The sequence below is a fragment of the Nicotiana attenuata genome, unplaced genomic scaffold, assembly GCF_001879085.1.
Source record: "Nicotiana attenuata strain UT unplaced genomic scaffold, NIATTr2, whole genome shotgun sequence".
Taxonomy (NCBI): domain Eukaryota; kingdom Viridiplantae; phylum Streptophyta; class Magnoliopsida; order Solanales; family Solanaceae; genus Nicotiana; species Nicotiana attenuata.
In genome coordinates this window covers 139,302-157,734 of record NW_017672503.1, presented here as the reverse complement: position 1 = coordinate 157,734, position 18,433 = coordinate 139,302, and the positions used below count along the sequence as shown (strand labels likewise).

The 18,433-nt window shown below is 42.7% G+C and overlaps 1 protein-coding gene across 1 annotated transcript; it reads right to left on the bottom strand.

The window, feature by feature from the left end:
- Positions 1 to 9,673: 9,673 nt before the first annotated feature.
- On the bottom strand, positions 9,674 to 10,732 carry LOC109213461 (protein TolA-like). The gene is made up of 3 exons (XM_019377261.1): positions 10,601 to 10,732; positions 10,338 to 10,529; positions 9,674 to 10,270 (listed from the first exon to the last, which is right to left on the bottom strand). Exons 1-3 carry the CDS (start codon positions 10,730 to 10,732, stop codon positions 9,674 to 9,676), a joined length of 921 nt encoding a protein of 306 aa, XP_019232806.1.
- Between the last annotated feature and the right edge of the window lie 7,701 nt (positions 10,733 to 18,433).

Here is an 18,433-nt window from a genome sequence, read left to right as displayed (position 1 = left end):
AAATGGCGATCTGTTGAGCTTGCAGCATCTCGAATATCACTTGGAGGCTGATTCCCCCATCACCCACTACTTGTATTCCTTGGACACCAGTCGGGCTTCCATGCATACACTCCCTCCGGATAATATATAATTTTGCTTATTTTACGAAAGAACTATTGTTTCTGGTGTGACTTTGTGAGGTTAGATGACTGTTTTTCATCATAGAGAGTGTTTACCTCGAAAATACGAGTAACAATTAAATTTGATTTGTGGTTTTAAAGATATGTGATTAAATTCAATACCAATTAATAATCATGAAATATGAAGTAGAAATGAAAGAAATAAGTGAATCAAACCAATGTTACTCAACAATGGTGACCTCGAGATCGACTAAGAGCAATAAAGTAAGAACAGTAAATATAAAGAACAATTCTGATGAACAATAAGGGAGAAAAGTAGGATAGTATATTCTTTCCAATGATGAGATGGTGTTACAAATGATGGGGTCGCCTTTATATAATAGGCGAACCCTAAATAAGGTATATTTCTATTTACAGTAAAGAATATTCCTGATACAGCTGTCTAACCACCTAGTACGGAATAGTACAATCCTGTTCCGGAATTTGCGCCGTGATCTTGGGAAGGTGGCAGGAATCTAGCCCATTCTGTTAGAAGTCCATAACGGTACTATTCCGGGGTAGAGCATACTCGACCTCGGTATGTATCGTGCTCTATCTTCGAACTCGGGTCTGGTCCCTCGAGCTCGAACTCAACCTTGCCTGAACTCGAACTTTGGACGACCTCTCAAGCATATAGATCGAAAGCATACGATCTCGACCGTATACAGAGAGCCAAAATGTGAATACAAGTAGAAAGGGACATAAAATCAGAGTCCAACATGAAAGATCTGTGTACATGGCCATTATGTCTTCCAATGAGGTGTACTAATCTTGAATTGCCTGAATTAATTAAAATTCCAACTTTTTCAACATAAAATATTAGAGTTGTTGGTACAAGTTATAACTACTCTCTCGGTTTCAATTTGTGTGATCACGTTTCTTTCTTAATCCATTCTAAAACGAATGATAACATTTTAATTTGAAAGAAATTTAACTCAAGCTACTCATTTTATACTTAATGAGAAGCTTTTATAGTCACACAAATAGCTATAATTTATTTTTGGTCACAAACTTCGGAAGTTTTCAATTCTTTCTTGTAACAGCCTAGCTCACTAGTGATATTGTCTGCTTTGGACCTAGGCCCGTATGGCTTTATAACACGTCATTAGAGTCTAAGATCTATCTACTTATATACCCAAGATCTCTCCTGTGTTTTGTCGACATGGGATTCGCCTAAGGAGTCACATACACCCCCCTTAGGGACTCATCATCCTCGCTAAGGTTTGCCCCACCACCGTTCATGGTTGCACGCGGAGTGGATCTAACACTATATGTAACAACCTAGCCCACTAGTGTTATTGTACGCTTTGGGCCTAGGCCCGCATAGCTTTAAAACGGATCACTAGAGTTTAAAACCTATCTACTTATACACTCAGCATCTCTCATTTGTTTTGTCGTTGTGAAATTGGCTAGGGTGTCGCATTTCTTAAACTTTGTGACAATTCAAACTTGGCCATATAAACTAAAACGGTGAAAGTAATTGTTTGTGTCAGTTAAACTGCTGGCAACATATATATGTTGGTCTAATAAAATCATTTTTCAACATGAAAAATAATATCAACAAACGAAATGTGTTTTGTGTTATACAGTGTCTTGTTTGTGAGTGAAATGTATTTTTCGAACAAATCAATAAAACTACTAACAAATTTTATGCGGTCGAAATCGGAGAGCTCGATTTCGAGGACTTAACGGTACCCCGGGCTCGAATTCGGGCAGCACGAAGTAAAGACCAGATCTGACTGGAAAATGCATACCTCGAGGGAGCAAATCGGAGACCCGTCATAATCTACCTCGAGGGTAGTACATTTCGATGACACTTAAGAAAGAGCAGGATAAGATTTGTACGAAATCGTACGAGTCCGTACTAGGTTGTTATACAGCTGTACCAATAGAATTTTTTACCATAATTGGGAATGTACCATATTAGGGTTTTCCCCTCCTATATAAAGGGGACCCAAATCATTTGAAAACATTATCTCATTTACTACAATAGAACATTCTATTCTTCTTTTCTCGTTTAGTGTGCTCCATAATTGTTCTTCAGCTTTATTGTTTTTTACTTGATTGTTCATACTTTATTTGCTCTTAACTCACATCGAGGACCCGAGATAATCGATCTCGAGGTCCCGTTTGCTCTAACAACACTGGTTTGGTTCATCAATTCTTCTTGCTTAAACCTAATATTACTTGTATATTCACTAGTATTGGAATAAATCACATATCTTTAAAACTACAAATCACCTTTAATTGTTACTCACACTTTTCGAGGTAAACAATTTGGCGCCCACCGTGGGGCTAATGATAATAGTAATTATTTTGGTGCTAGTTTTCTGATAACACACGCTATTCTTCACACTTTTTCTTGTCAAAGATTCTTTGATTTCAGGCTAAGATATGTCTAGCTCAGCAAACGCACCGTGCATGGAAACGACGACCTCAGATCCCATGGAGAAAACAATGTAACAGCTGCAGGGACCAGTGTGCCACCGCTAAACACTGGGGTAGCACCAGCGCCAAACCCCGTCAATGTTGGTTCATTCATTGCCATGAACGTCGATTTGGACACTGATGTCGAAGGAAGTGTACACAGAGGGGATCAACCTGACGCTCAAAGGACACAGGCTCAAGGAGAAAGAGATGTTAGTCTACAAGTGATTTTTGAGATGTTGCAAGCACAACAAGTTGATATCGCCCAGTTACAGAGTCAGCAAAAGACTCCGAGTGTGGATGGGCCAGAAACCGCTCATCGTGTTGAGCCAACCCCAGAGAGATAAAGCAACAACGGCTCGGGAACTGACCCCACCGTCATGAGAATGCTCGAGGAACTCACGAAGAGGATCGAGTCAGGAGAAAAAAGGATTGAGGACAACGACAAAAAGGTGGAAACATACAACTCGAGGGTCGACCAAATACCGGGAGCACCTCCGATTTTTAAAGGATTGGACTCGAAGAAGTTCGTGCAAAAACCATTCCCCCAAAGTGTGGCTCCGAATCCCATCCCGAAGAAGTTTTGGATGCCAGACATCCTAAAATACAACGGGACCACTGATCCCAACGAGCACATCACCACATATACTTATGGCATAAAAGGAAATGATATGGAAGACGATGAGATTGAGTCTGATTTGCTAAAAAAGTTTGGGGAAACTCTGTCTAAGGGTGCCATGATTTGGTACCATATCTTACCCCCGAACTCTATTGATTCGTTTGCTATGTTGGTAGACTCATTTGTAAAGGCAGATGCTGGTGCAATAAAAGCCGCAACAAGGAAGTCTGATGTATTCAAAATAAAGCAAAGGGAGAACGAGATGCTGAGGGAATTTGTCTCCCGCTTCCAGTCAGAACGAGTGGAGTTACCACTGGTCTCCAATGACTGGGCCGTACAAGCCTTCACTCAGGGGCTAAATGAACGAAGTTCGATAGCTTCGAAGCAGCTGAAGCAGAACTTGATCAAGTATCCCGCCGTGACTTGGGCGGATATGCATAACAAGTACCAATCAAAAATTAGGGTCGAGGATGATCAGTTGGGAGCCCCCTCGGGCTCAGTTTATCTAAGCAGGTTACTGGCAAAGGAGTCAAGAAATGCAGGCAGGGGGTCAAGGTCGAATAAGGAAAGATATCAGCCATACGTCAAGGATCGAAGAAAAATTTCAAGGCGTAACATACCTCGGAATGATCCAAGAGCAGATCGAAGTCAAAGTTCCCGGGGACTTATGAGCAAAATTGGGTTTGATAGGCACTTGGGACCGGCAGAGGCACCCGATTGTCGGAGTACAACTTCAGCGTCGATGCCTCGGGTATCGTCTCAGCCATCGGCAATATTAGAGATACTAGATGTCCCAAGCCTATACAGACCTATCCTTCTCAGAGAAACCCCAACTTGATGTGCAAGTATCATGGTACTCATGGGCATAGGACCAAGGATTGCATGTAGCTTAGAGAGGAGGTAGCCCGTTTGTTCAACGAGGGGCATCTTCGTGAATTTTCGAGAAAGAGATGCAAACAGGAAGAATGAACCTGAAGAACCTCAACATGTCATTCACATGATCATCGGTGGAGTCGACATCCCACATGGACCCATATTCAAACGTACCAAAGTATCCATCACAAGGGAGAAGCGGACTCGGGACTACATGCCCGAGGACACCCTCATATTCAGCAAGGAAGACATCGAGGCCTTATCTCAGCCTCACAACGATGCACTGATAATTTCTATCCTTTTAAATAAAGTTCAAGTTAAATGTGTTCTCGTGGATCCAGGTAGTTCGCCAAATATAATCAGGTCAAGGATCGTGGAGCAGCTCGGGTTGCTCGATCAAATCATACCAGCATCTCGAGTCTTGAATGGCTTCAACATGGCGAGTGAAACAACGAAGGGAGAAATCATCCCCCAGTCAGCGTGGCCGGAACCATACACAACACCAAATTTCATGTCATCGAAGGTGACATGAGGTATAATGCTTTGCTTTGAAGGCCGTGGATCCATAGCATGAGGGCGGTGTCATCGATCCTTCATCAAATGATAAAGTTCCCAACAAAGGATGGCGTGAAAATAGTATATGGAGAGCAGCATGCAGCTAAGGAGATGTTTGCAGCACACGACTTGGCACCGGTATCGACACCATCCACATAGGAAAAGTCAAAGGACAAACAGGTGGCCAAATAGCAATCACAGCCCATATCCTCGGTTGAGCCCGAAGGACAGGTGATCGATGAACAGGTGGTCGAGGACAAAGAAGAAGATCTCCTCACCCCCCGAGCCTTCGTGGCCCCCAAGGAATCGGATGCGATAAATTCCACGGTCGAAGAACTCGAGCAGGCCATATTGATCGAGCATCTTCCAGAACGAAAGGTATACATGGGGACGGGGTCAATCCCCGAACTCGGGAAAAAACTCATTCGATTTCTTATCGATAACATTGATTGCTTTGCCTGGTCCCACTTAGATATGATAGGGATCCCACCGGAGATAACTACCCATCGACTAAGTGTCGATCCCATATTTAAACCGGTGAAGCAAAAGAGGAGACCTCAGTCCGAGGTAAAGCACACATTCATCATAGAAGAGGTAACCAAACTTCTCAAGATAGGATCCATTAGGGAAGTAAAATATCCCGAATGGCTAGCTAACGTAGTGGTAGTCCCTAAAAAGGGAAATAAACTTAGAATGTGTGTATACTACAAAGATTTGAACAAAGCATGCCCTAAAGATTCTTTCCCATTGCCTAACATCGATCGTTTGATCGATGCTACGGCCAGCCACGAGATCCTTACCTTTCTCGATGCCTACTCCGGGTACAATCAAATTCGAATGAACCAGGAGGACCAGGAAAAGACTTCGTTCATCACGAAGTATGGTACGTATTGTTATAATGTAATGCCTTTCGGGCTAAAAAATGCAGGAGCCACATATCAACGCCTAGTTAATAATATGTTCGAACATCAAATAGGAAAATCCATGGAAGTTTATATTGATGACATGCTAGTTAAGTCCCTGCACGCAGAGGACCATTTGACCCATTTGCAGGTGGCGTTTGTTCGATATCCTAAGAAAGTACAACATGAAGCTCAACCCCGAGAAATGCGCTTTTGGAGTCGGCTCGGGCAAGTTCTTGGGCTTCATGGTGTCGAACAGGGGTATCGAGATCAACCCTGATAAAATCAAAGTCATCGAGGAAATCACCGTAGTGAACAATGTGAAAGCCGTACAACGGCTGACAGGACGGATAGCTGCCCTAGGCCGATTTATCTTGAGGTCATCAGATCGGAGCCATCATTTTTTTCTCTACTAAAGAATAAGAACAACTTCGCATGGACTCCGGAGTGCCAACAACCCTTGGAAGAATTAAAACGGTATCTCTCGAGCCCACCCCTGCTCCATACTCCGAAGGAGGATGAAACACTCTACTTATATTTAGCCGTGTCCAAGCTGGCGGTAAATGGCGTGTTGGTTCGATAAAAGCAAGGTACGCAATTTCCTGTCTATTATGTTAGTCGGGCCCTAGGAGATGCTGAAACCAGGTACCCACATCGTATGTCGGTTCGGGATACCTGCCGAAATAGCACGTGACAATGGGAAACAATTTATCGGCAGCAAAGTAACAAAATTCCTCGAGGATCATAAAATCAAAAGGATTCTATCAGCGCCTTACCGCCCAAGTGCAAATGGTCAGGCCGAGTCCACAAGCAAAACCATCATTCGAAACCTAAAGAAAAGGTTAGATGATGTAAAGGGGAAATGGGGAGAAGTATTGCCCGAGGTGCAATGGGCATATCGAACGACGTCAAAATCGAGCACGGGGGAGACCCCATTTTCTTTGGTATACGGGTCCGAAGCATTGATCCCAGTCAAAGTCGGGGAACCTAGCGTCAGGTTTCAGCATGCCACCGAGGACTAAAATCACGAAGCTATGAACACTTCTCTCGAACTACTAGATGAAAAATGTGAGGCCGCATTAATTTGAATGGCCGCGCAAAAACAAAGGATCGAAAGGTATTACAACAGAATGACGAACCTTCGATATTTCGGAGTCTGGGATTTAGTCCTAAGAAAGTCACTCTCAACACTCGAGACCCAAACGAAGGGAAACTAGGCTCCAATTGGGAAGGACCGTACCGTGTCCTCGGAGTCGTAGGGAAAGGATCCTACAAACTTAGCACAATGGAAGGCGAGAAACTACCAAACAATTGGAATGTATTGTTGCTCAAACCCTATTACTGCTGAGCTCGAAGACCTTGGGTATTAAAGCAAGCGTTGCACTCTTTTTCCCTTAGATCGGGTTTTATCCCAAATGGGTTTTACCGGCAAGGTTTTTAACGAGGCAACACATATATGCTACCTAAGGAATATTCAACAAGTATTCAAGGCTTATTTTCAATCAACCTCAAACACTGGGAGGCATCACCCTCGGAGGACGCATTCTCGAAGAAAGAAATTCATGCCAAGGAGGGCCTCGATAGGGGAATGTTGTAATGGGCCAAACGGTCAAATGAACCGTGTCCATGTAGAATAGTCGAACCCCCAGCGGCAAAACATGTACGCATGTATCAATTATTTGACGAAGCATTCTTATTATATCAAAACACTTTGTGCCTCAAAGAAGTCTACTATTTTCACATTTAACGGCTCAAGGGCCAAAACCCTGAATGCACCCAACACATCGAGTCATCGAACACTCGAACTCATAAGACCTCAAAGAGGCACACTCAAACTTATAAGACCTCAAAGAGGCACACTCGAGCTCACAAGACCTCAAAGAGGCATCCCCTCGATATTAATGCCAAGGCCATCACACTCGGGGACTAAAGGCTACAGCCATATAAAAGACTACGGTCACATGAAAAGGTTACGGCCAAAATAATGCGGCTCGGTGACGTCCGAGCCATACAACTAAATGACCTTCATATACTTCGAAAAAACCGGTTAAATTAGGATACCCTCGGCAAAAGCAAATTATAAGGGGCTTCGATATAATCAGCCCTCAAATAATACGAAGGCTTCGATAACATCAGCCTTCGAAGAAACCTCAAGAGGTATTCGATTAACATTGCATATCAAATTACAAACGAGGTCCCAATCAATTGAACCTTCGAAAAACCCAAACGGGTACAAAAAACACATGCTAAGGCATACAAAATTTTCACTAAGTCTTTTAGCCGAAAAGAGGGAAAAATTATAGCCATTTCGGAGGCCGAATCGCCCCAACTTAAAGAGCCTAAGGGCCAATATAAAAAAGCCTAAGGGCTAACTTTATTTCGAGTTCGAGCAAGTACTCACTCAACCACCAAGGCCAAGGGCTACCAGAGTTCGAGAAAATTCTCACTCGGGGACTATCCACGAAGCCTAAGGGCTAACTTTATTTTGAGTTCAAGCAAGTACTCACTCGATCACCAAGCCCAAGGGCTACCGAGTTCGAGAAAATTCTCACTCGGGGACTATCAATGAAGCCTAAGGGCTAACTTTATTTCGAGTTCGAGCAAGTACTCACTCGACCACTAAGCCCAAGGGCTACCCGAGCTCGAGAAAATTCTCACTTGGGATTATCCACGAAGTCCAAGGGACAACTTTATGTCAGACTCGAGACCTTGCTCTCGCTCAACTCGGACCCAAGAAATCCTACTCACATCAATTTAAGCTTAGCTCAAGGGCTAACGAAGGCCTCAAGGAGTATTACATTGATCGATTAGAAACCCAAGGGCTGTCATGACCCAAACCAGAACTCGAACCGGTCATTTAAATTATGAGATCGAATTCTCAACAATTATGAACAAGATTCAACACAAACCAAAGATGAGACAAAAATAAAATCCTTTTTGTATTTCCAAGAGATAGTTACAAAATATATTTACAATGCCCACGAAGGGTCCTTACACAGGAACAAGGAAGCAAAAACAAAGCCAAGAACCTAATCTACTTTTAGGGACACATCCTCGAGACAGGCGCCTTCGGGAACCTCCTCCGAGATAGCAATAGATGAAGAAAAGGCTATAGCCTATCAAGAAGCAAAAGCTTTTAACAATCGGAGAAAATTGTGGCCTGGTGAAAAACTTGGCAAGTATGGGTCTTGTCAGCACAACTATTCTAAAGCCACTCCCTGAGACGTTATACTGGTGTGGGATGCAAAAGTTAGTAGATGATAGTACCACCTCACTCCATGGAAAGCAGAAGGAATGAAGTGCCACACCGGGTTGAAGTTAAGAGAGATGAGCGACAGGGAAAAGGTCGCATAGCTCCTGATACAGAAAGGGTTTTGCGCCCCTTTTCGTTGCTTCGAATCGAAGCTTCGAAAAGAAAAGCCTTAGCGTAACTACTAAAGTTGCTGCCATGTGACCAGGAGTTCGCAGGTTTTGAATCATGGAAGTAGATGATTAGATGAAAAAATAAAGAGGGGAAAGAACCAGTGTAAAAATGGTAAATGAACACAGTCTTTGTTCAAATCGGATAGCCTCATATTTTGTAGAAAGGCGATGAAAGGCAGTGACGATTTCGGCGGTGCAAGTGGCCGACCAACACTGGTACGCATTTGATGTTCTGGGGAAGAGCGTTGACATGACATTTCTGTTCACTTCGAGCGCCAGTCACGGGTATGACGTCATCCTAAAAGGCTCAGGAAAATCGAGGTCCAAATCATTTCTTACTCTAAGAAACATGGGGCCGAAACGGATGGAGGTCAAGAAAATAGGGGCCAAGAACTCGTTCTCATTCAACTCGGGCCCGAGGGTTGCGTCATTACAAGCTCGATCTAAGCTCGAGAATTACCTAAGACCTCAAGGCATCATGTTAATCAGTAAAGAACCTAAGGTTTCATTGCGTTCTAAGTTCGAACCAACACTCAGGCTGATAATTTGGGTTGTACAAGCAAATTTTCTATAAATAAAGGAAAATGAGATTCGTCACAAACCAAGGTCGAAACAAAAGTTCCTTTGTATTCGCAAAGCACATTTACAAAACTCCCCCATGGAGCCCTTACATAAAATAAAGAAATTAAAGAGGACCTAGTCTATTGTCGGGTCACTCACTCGGAGGCAGCATCCACCGGAACTACATCTTTGGTGGTCTGACCTTCAGCAGCCTGATCTTCGGGGGCCTTTTCCTCGTCGGGGACTTCGTCTTTGTCCTCCCCACTCTCGGAGCCGCTGACATAATTCTCATCAGTAGAGAGCAATGCAGCTGCCTCTTTTTCCAAAGCCTTCACCTTCTCAATTTCTTTAGAAAGGTCAAAGCCTTTGGCATGCACTTCCTCTAGAGTTTGCTTTCGAGATTCCAACCGAGCATGATTGACGGCGCAGGATAACTTAAGCTCAGTTGTAGCAGATATCTCCCTAACTCGAGCATTGGCAGCTGCAGCATCGGTTCGATATGAAGACACAAATGCATCGGCTTCGGACTTAACCTTAGACAACTCAGCAGCCGTCTTAGTATGAAGCTCTATAAATTTATGACCCTCCTCTTTTGCACTCTGAAGCTGGCTCTCGGCCGAGGCCAGCTGTTCCCGAACACTGTCTTTTTCGGAGGCCAAGCGATCCATACTTTGCTTCCACCTGAGGGTTACAGCCTCTTTGGTCTTAAGCTCCTCCCAAAGTTGCTCCGCCAGGACGGCCTTCTCTTGGAACTGCAAAGGTGGAACATTAGACACCGAAACAAACAAGTACAAAATGCGCCCATAAAGGCTATATTACCTTTTCAACGAGCTCGGCCCTCTCTTGGGAAGCTTTTGCCGAACTTTCTCGAAGATCATTAAGTTCACCCTCTCTTTCGGCATAGAGAGCCTTGAGTCCGTCCATCTCTGACATAAGCTTCCTGAGCTCGTCTTCAGATCGGGCAAGCTCAGCTCGAGACTTGGAAAAATCTTGATCGAAGAGCATTGCAGACTAAACACAAATGAAGGAGGTCAGAAAAGCAAGAAACTAACTCTAAATATAGTTATCAAGTCAAAGTTTACCTGCTTTCGAAGCTTCTCGGCCTCTTCGAGGATGAATGAGGCATCAAGGTCGAGACCCTCCCCGATCCCGGCAAGGCATTCGCCGAAAATGTCATTCTCCCCGTGGGATGTTCCCACATCAGGAGTCTTCATATCTTGGGCATCCCGTATTTGCCCCTCAGAAAATGATGGGCCTGGTGGAGCGTCATTCACGCCAATCACCCCGAGCGGCTCAACGGGGCCTTCTCCCGCCTTCTAGGAACCTCAGGGCTGGGTTCTGTGAGCTCATCGAACAAGTGCCTTTCAGGACGGGGCGCTTTCTTGCCACTAGTCGGTTTGAGAACCTTGCTCGAGCTCCCCTCAAGAACTTCCTCAGCTTGAGGTTGAACCGCTTCGGTGGCCTCCGGCTCAGCAGCCTTTGAAAGATCGGTGCCTCCTCCTCTCCGAGTTATTAACGGGCGAACATCTTCGTCCTCGGCCTCATCTCTCTCTTCGTCCTCAGCGCGAAGACGTGCAGTTTCCGGAGTCAAGGCCACCGTATCGGCCCTAGGTTTTCGAAGCATGGCCTTTTTTGGCTTCGGGGACTCCGCCGGCGACCCTTTCCTTCTTTTCTTGTCCTTGGCATGTTTTTGGGTCTCTCCCTCGCCAGGTGGAGGCGGCCTCATCGAAACAACATCTCCGAGACCTGCACAAGCAGGGGCATATCTAGAGTATAGTGTATGGGTTCCCGGGAACCCAGTAACTTTTGCGTAGACCCTGTATTTTTATTAAAAAATTTACTAAATATCTATAAATATCTAACGCTGAACCCAGTTATTATGGTATATTAATTTGAGATTGTGAGAGGAACCCATGAACTTCAAATTCTGGATCCGCCTCTGTGCACAAGCGTAAAGTTAAGTGTATTGCTGAGGAGTATTTCACTAAGGGATTTAAAGATGCAAATAATAAGGACTCACTGTAGTTTTTGGCCTCCCATCGGCCTTTGGCCAAATCACGCCAGACGCGCTCGGCATATGTGGAAGTGGAAGCTAGTTGCCGAACCCAGCCCGGGAGGTCCGCAACCGCACCTGGATACCAATCAACGGCTGCATCATCAAAAGGGAGTTAGCTCAAAGTAAAGGGAAAATGTCTAAGTAATGAAACATGCTCGATAGGTTTGTACTCACGCTTCGTATTCCTTTCCTCAGGGAACGACATCTTTTCAGCGAGAAACAGGTCGGAGGTCCTGACTTGAACGAAGTGGCTCATCCACCCTCGGTCTTTATCCTCATCGATGCTAGTGAAGAAAGACTTCGGAGATCGACGTTGCAATTTTATCAGACCACCTCGATAGAGACGAGGGCTGTATAATCTGATCAGATGGTCGAGGGTAAAAGACATCCCCTCGACTTTGCTCGAAAATTATCTAATTAGGTGAACAATCCGCCAGAAGGAAGGATAAATTTGGCCGAGTGTCACTTGGTATTGTCGACAGAAATTGAGGATCACTGGGTCTAGATAGGGCAAGGAAGGATCTACGGGACCTAAGGTAAATGGGTATGTGTATACGCTTAGGTACCCCGCTTTGCGGGTGGTAATATCCTCATCAGGTGAAGGTATCTCCACGTGCACTTCATCTCCACAACGGCAATCTCCCTTCACTTGTTTGAGTTTGGTTATTAAGCTAATATACCGAGACATGGGTTCACATCGTCCTGGAACCGAAGCAGGCTTGTCGACCTTGAAAGTGGAAGACGTATCACAAAGCCCGGGGGTACACTCCTCAATGTGAGGAGGTACCACCATTTTGTTCTTTGACGGGCGTGAAGACAAAGAGGCCTTCTCTTTTTGTGGAACTGTCTTAGAAGTTTTTGCCATTTTTGTTGTGAAAATTTAGAAGAAGGAGAAGGAGCTGGTTAAGAAATGGGCACAAGGAAAGAATAAGTGCAGAGAGGATTTGATGATATTGTGAAAGTAAAAGTTTGAAGAATGAAGGATTGAAGTATTTATAGAGGCTGTCTAAGCGTGTTGGAGGAGCTAAACGGACGACCAATAGCCGTCTTTCATTAAAGGCTTTTCGAAAATTGTGTAGGCGTAACTTTTGCACGACTTTTCAGTTACACGGACCGCTGACCTCACTAGACTGACATCATGATTGGGACATTGAAGGGGGCGAGAATCAGATCGTTTCTTATCTTTTCATTCTAAGAAACGCGGGGATGCGGTCGAAATCAGAGAGCTCGATTTCGAGGACTTAACGGTACCTCAAGCTCGAATTCGGGCAGCACGAAGTAAAGACCAGATCTGACCGGAAAAATGCATACCTCGAGGGAGCAAATCGGAGACCCGTCATGATCTACCTCGAGGGCAGTACAATTTCGATGACACTCAAGAAAGAGCGGAAATTTTTCAAGGACACGTGGATCAAGGCATAAATTATGGGATAAGATTTGTACGAAATAGTACGAGTCCGTACTAGGTTGTTATACAGCTGTACCAATAGAATTCTTTACCATAATTGGAAATGTACCATATTAGGCTTTCCCTTCCTATATAAAGGGGACCCCAATCATTTCTAAACATTATCTCATTCACTACAATAGAACATTTTATTCTGATTTTCTCGTTTACTGTGCTCCACAATTGTTCTTCAGCTTTATTCTTTTTTACTTGATTGTTCATACTTTATTTGCTCTTAACTCACCTCGAGGCCCCTGAGATAATCGAGCTCGAGGTCCTCGTTGATCTAACAACACTGGTTTAGTTCATCAATTCTTCTTACTTAAACCTAATATTACTTGTATATTCACTAGTATTGAAATAAATTACATATCTTTAAAACCACAAATCACCTTTAATTGTTACTCACATTTTTCGAGCTAAACACAAATAGAATGTGAAAAAAGAAAGAATATTAATAAAAAGAATGGAAAATTCCGTGCACGAGGGAATATCGTTTAGTATAATTGCCGTGAACTATTTTCTTAATTAGTAAAACATCCATTGACAATTACTTACCTTTTTATTTTTTGGCAATGACTCATGTTGAATTTGACTTCTCCAATCTCTATCGTCATCAATCAATTTATTATCCTTATTCCGCCACACATGGGAACAATTAATTAACGAAGTGATCACTAAGGGACGTGGACACAGATGCGGATTCAAGATTTTGGGAGGATATATAAGTGTACTATTATGAAGAGATGGATCTATAATATAAATTTACGGGTTTAACCTTTAGTTCTTACTATTGCAGCTATTACGCTTTTGAAATTTTTAAATTTAAAATTATTTATGCTAAAACTATTAATTTTATATATATATATATATATATATATATATATATATTACTCCATTAAAAAATAATAGGATTAGTTGAACCCATTGAGTATATGCTACATTATCCACTGCGCTAGTTTTAATATGGACATTTAGCTTAATTATATAAAATTTACGATAACAAAAGAAAAATAGGAATTTTAATGTATCAGCTTGGAAATTTTAAAAGAACAAATCAAACCAAAAAAGAAAAAGAAAAAATATAATAAACTAGAACCCAAGAAGGGAAACCAACATGCCCGTCTTCCGTGGATGCGCTCAATTTTAGAAAAAAATAAAGGAAAAAGGACTCTAACCTCACCTAGGGAGGTACAACTCAATTTTAAAAAAATATAATATTATTATACATAATTTAGGGAGCAGAGCAGAGTATGGGTTCACATGCCCGCGTTATATGCTCGGGATTTCTTTTCTGTCTTATCCATTGTGTATAGAAGAATGAGTATAAGCAAAAAATTGAGGACATAGCTTCCCGATTATAATGTAAAAGAGTAACACATAATTAAAATATTATAATAGACTATGTAAATTTTAAAAATTCTTCAAATGGTCGCTTAAAAAAAGTAATAGCACGTGTTGCATTTTCTTGCTCCAATATAGTTGGGATTGACATCTATGACTTTGAGTTGAATTTACTTTTCCACGCATGCCTCGAAAATATTGAATGTGAACACTTCATTAATTATTTCTATGAAAAAGACATCCCCATGTGTACATAGAGTCAGTGGGGGAGCCATATGCACTCAAGGGGTGTCGACTGACACCCCTTAATTAAAAAATTATATTGTATAATTAAATAATTATTTTAATATATATATATATATATTATGTATTATGTATTGACACCTCTTGATTTTTTAGTAAGTTTATTTTCTTATGTTTTAATTCTCCTTAATGAAAATGCTGGCTCCACCACCGCATAGACAACAACAACAACAACAACAACCCAGTATAATCCCACAAGTGGGGTCTGGGAAGGGTAGTATGTACCCAGACAAGTGAAATGAGGTTCTTTTTTTAATTAAGCAGGTATTTAGCGCGGTTATTCCTGCTTAATTAAAAGGGAATATCATCACTTGGGTGAAAATAGCTACAAATTATTTGTAGAATAGTTTATAACGAAATCAGTCATGGTCCTTAATTAACAAAATCAGTCATGGTCTGTAACGACCCGACCGGTCGTTTGCCTTTTTTGCACTTCGTTCCCCCAAATAACACTCTTCGTGCTTGCTTTAACTAACTTACGACCTGCGGGGATGGTTGGTTCGGGATTTAGAAGAGTTTGGATTGAAATATGCACATTTGACTCTTTAGGATTTTCTTAAAAGGCTAAGTTTGACCTTGGTCAACATTTTGGGCAAACGGGCCCGGATTCATATTTTGACGGTTCTTGAGGGTCCACGGGAAAATATGGGACCTGGGCGTATGCCCGGAATCGAATTCCGATGTCCCTAGCCCGAGTAATGAATTTTTATTAGAAATTGTTAATCTGAAATATTAAGGATTAAAGAAACTAACTAATGATTGATTTCATGGGTATCGGGCTCGTATGTTGGTTCCAAAGCTCGGTACAAGTCCGAAATATCGTTTAAGACCTACCCGCAAAATTTGGTGTCAATCCGAGTAGTTTAAGGGCGTTTTGGCCCGTTGGAGGAAAACTAAGAACTTGAAGTTCTGTCATGACCCCAAATACCGGTCGTGATGGCGCCTATCACATTACTAGGCAAGCCAATCAATTAACTAACCACAACCCATTTCACTTTAACATTTAAGCCATTTTCTAACACAAGTTTTAAATACTAAATTCATTATAACCGTTAAAATAACGGAAGTATGCGGAAGGTAAAAATAACAGTAACTACACAGCTCCAACAATCTGGTGTCACGAGTCTAGAGCCTCTAATACAAGTCTGAAAATCCACTACATAAATAGTCTAGAAAAGTGCGGAAAGATAACAAGATAGAGGGGAGAAATCAGGACTGCGGACGCCATGCAGCTACCTCGAAATCCCCGGCAAATGTTGAATAATTGAAAAGCTCTCACTCGGCCGCTCGGGCACCTGGATCTGCACACAGGGTGCAGGGAGAAACGTGAGTACGCCAACTCAGTAAGTAACTAAAGTAAATAAGTACTGAAAGCAGTGACGAGCAGTTCGAAAACATATAACTTTAAAATCAGTTCTGTCATATAATTCATCATTTCCAATTTAAAACATTGAAATCAGTTAGTTAGCAATATATCCAACAGAGGCATATTTAAAAGAAGAGTGAAATAGTAGAAACATCATAATAGGGCCCCTCGGGCAAAGAATCACTCAGAATATGGCCCCTCGGGCAGCCTCTCAGTCACTCGTGACTCAACTATCGTCACTCAGTACTCACTCTCAGCACTCGGCTCATTTATATCTCATAATGATAGAAATCATAGTGACTGCTGTGGCGTGCAGCCCGATCCATATATCTATAGTCGACTATGCTCACGGGGGTGTGCAGACTCCGGAGGGACTCCTACAGCCCAAGCGTCATATCGCTGCGGAGTGCAGCCCGGTCCAATATATATATCGCTGTGGCATGCGGTATGCAGCCCGATCCATATAAGTATCGCTGCGGCGTGCAGCCCGATCTATCACTCATATATATATAATTATCCTCACAATTGGGTTTTTAACCTCTCTCAGTCATAACCTCACAACCTCTCGGGCACCACAATAGAAATTGGGGAACTCAGCCCAAACAGTCCTCACAACTAAGAATAGAGTGATAAAACCAGTTTTAAACTGTTATATGGGTAAAACATGACTGAAGATATATTTTTAGCAAGTAAAGTGAGGAAACACAGTCAAAATGCCCCTAGGGGTTTCTACAGGTCAGCACAAGGCCCCAAGTATGGCATACAGCCAATAATACTGTAATAATGACTGAAATACGGAATAATATAAGATTTCCCAATCCATTACGCGGCTTAATAGTCGCTACGGGATAAACCAAGACACAATCCCTACCGGTGCACGCCCACATACTCGTCACCTAGCATGTGCGCCACCGTTTTTATCAAAACAAGTCAAATACCGAGGTTTTGTACCCTCAGTTCCAGATTTACAATGGTTACTTACCTAAAACTGGTGAAAATACTACTCCGCGACGCCTTTGCCCTCGAATCAGCCTCCACTCGCGTTGAATCTATCCAAAATCACAACGAGGACGTTAATGTATGCTAAGGGGACGAAGCCCAAGCGAAAACAATCAAAGTAATACCAAAATTCCGAAATTAGAAAAACCCGAGCCCCGGGCCCACCTCGAAACTCAGAAATTTTTACACCAACGGATTCCTTATCTCCCCACGAGTTCATACATATCAAGAAGATCAAAATGAGAGTCCAAATGACCCCTCAAATTCTCATTTAAAGCCTCTTAAACTCAAGCCCTAATCCTCCATTTTTAGCCCTTTAATCCTTTTAATTTCAGCCTTAATTCATGAATTACTACCATAGAAATGTGTTTTTGGTCCAAAAATCCTTACCTTAACGAAGTCCCTTGATTTCTCTCTTCAGAATCACCCAAAAAACTCCAAGGTCGAAGTCAAAAATGGTGAAATAACCCAAACTCGCGAAATGAAATAACATATATGTATTTGCCCAGGCTTTTCCGCATCTGCGGGCCAAGGCCCCGCTTCTGCATTTGCGGCCAAACTACCGTTTCTGTGGTTTTTCACTTAAAGTCCAAAAATCGCATCTGCGATAGAACTTCCGCATTTGCGGCTTCGCAGATGCAGCCATCTTGACCACTTCTGCGGAAACTGCTCGCCAGCCCCAATTTCGCATCTGCGGCTTGCTACCTCGCACCTGCGGTCCCAATTCCGCAGGTGCGGAAATACCAGAAGCAGAAAATCTGCAGCTTCCACAAACATCCAATTTTCCCCGTTAACCATCCGAAATCACCCCGAGGCCCCCGGGACCTCAACCAAAAGTTCCAACATATCCTAATAGCTTATTAAAACTTGTTCCAATCATCAAAACACTTCAAACAACACTAAATCAACCAAAACACATTGGATTCAAGCCTAAGTTTCTAAAAATCTTCCAAATTCCGCTTTTGATCAAAACCCAACCAAACCACGTCCGGATAACCTGAAATTTTGCACACACATCCCAAATCATATAACGAAGCTACTGAAACTCTCGGAATTCCATTCCGACCCCTATATCAAAATCTCGCCTACCAACCGGAAATCGCCAATATATCAACTTCGCCAATTCAAGCCTAAATCTACTCCGGACCTCAAAAACCCATTCCGATCGCACTCCTAAGTCATAAATCACCTCCCGAAGCTAACTGAACCATCGAAACTCACATTCGAGCCCTCTAACACATAAGTTAACTTCCGGTTGACTTTTCCAACTTAAGCCTTCCTAAAAGAGACTAAGTATCTCAAACTTCACCAAAACCAAACCGGATTCAATACAACCAACCCGATACCTCGAAACACGGATAAACAAGGCATAAACGAAGAAGAAATGGGGAAACGAAGTG

Excerpts from the sequence above, each read along its gene's own strand:
- LOC109213461 (XM_019377261.1), bottom strand. The coding sequence starts at position 10,732 with ATGAAGACTCCTGATGTGGGAACATCCCACGGGGAGAATGACATTTTC. Across the intron at positions 10,530-10,600 it reads CCGAGAAGCTTCGAAAGCAG|TCTGCAATGCTCTTCGATCA; the intron begins GTAAACTTTGAC and ends ATTTGTGTTTAG. Across the intron at positions 10,271-10,337 it reads GGGCCGAGCTCGTTGAAAAG|TTCCAAGAGAAGGCCGTCCT; the intron begins GTAATATAGCCT and ends CCACCTTTGCAG.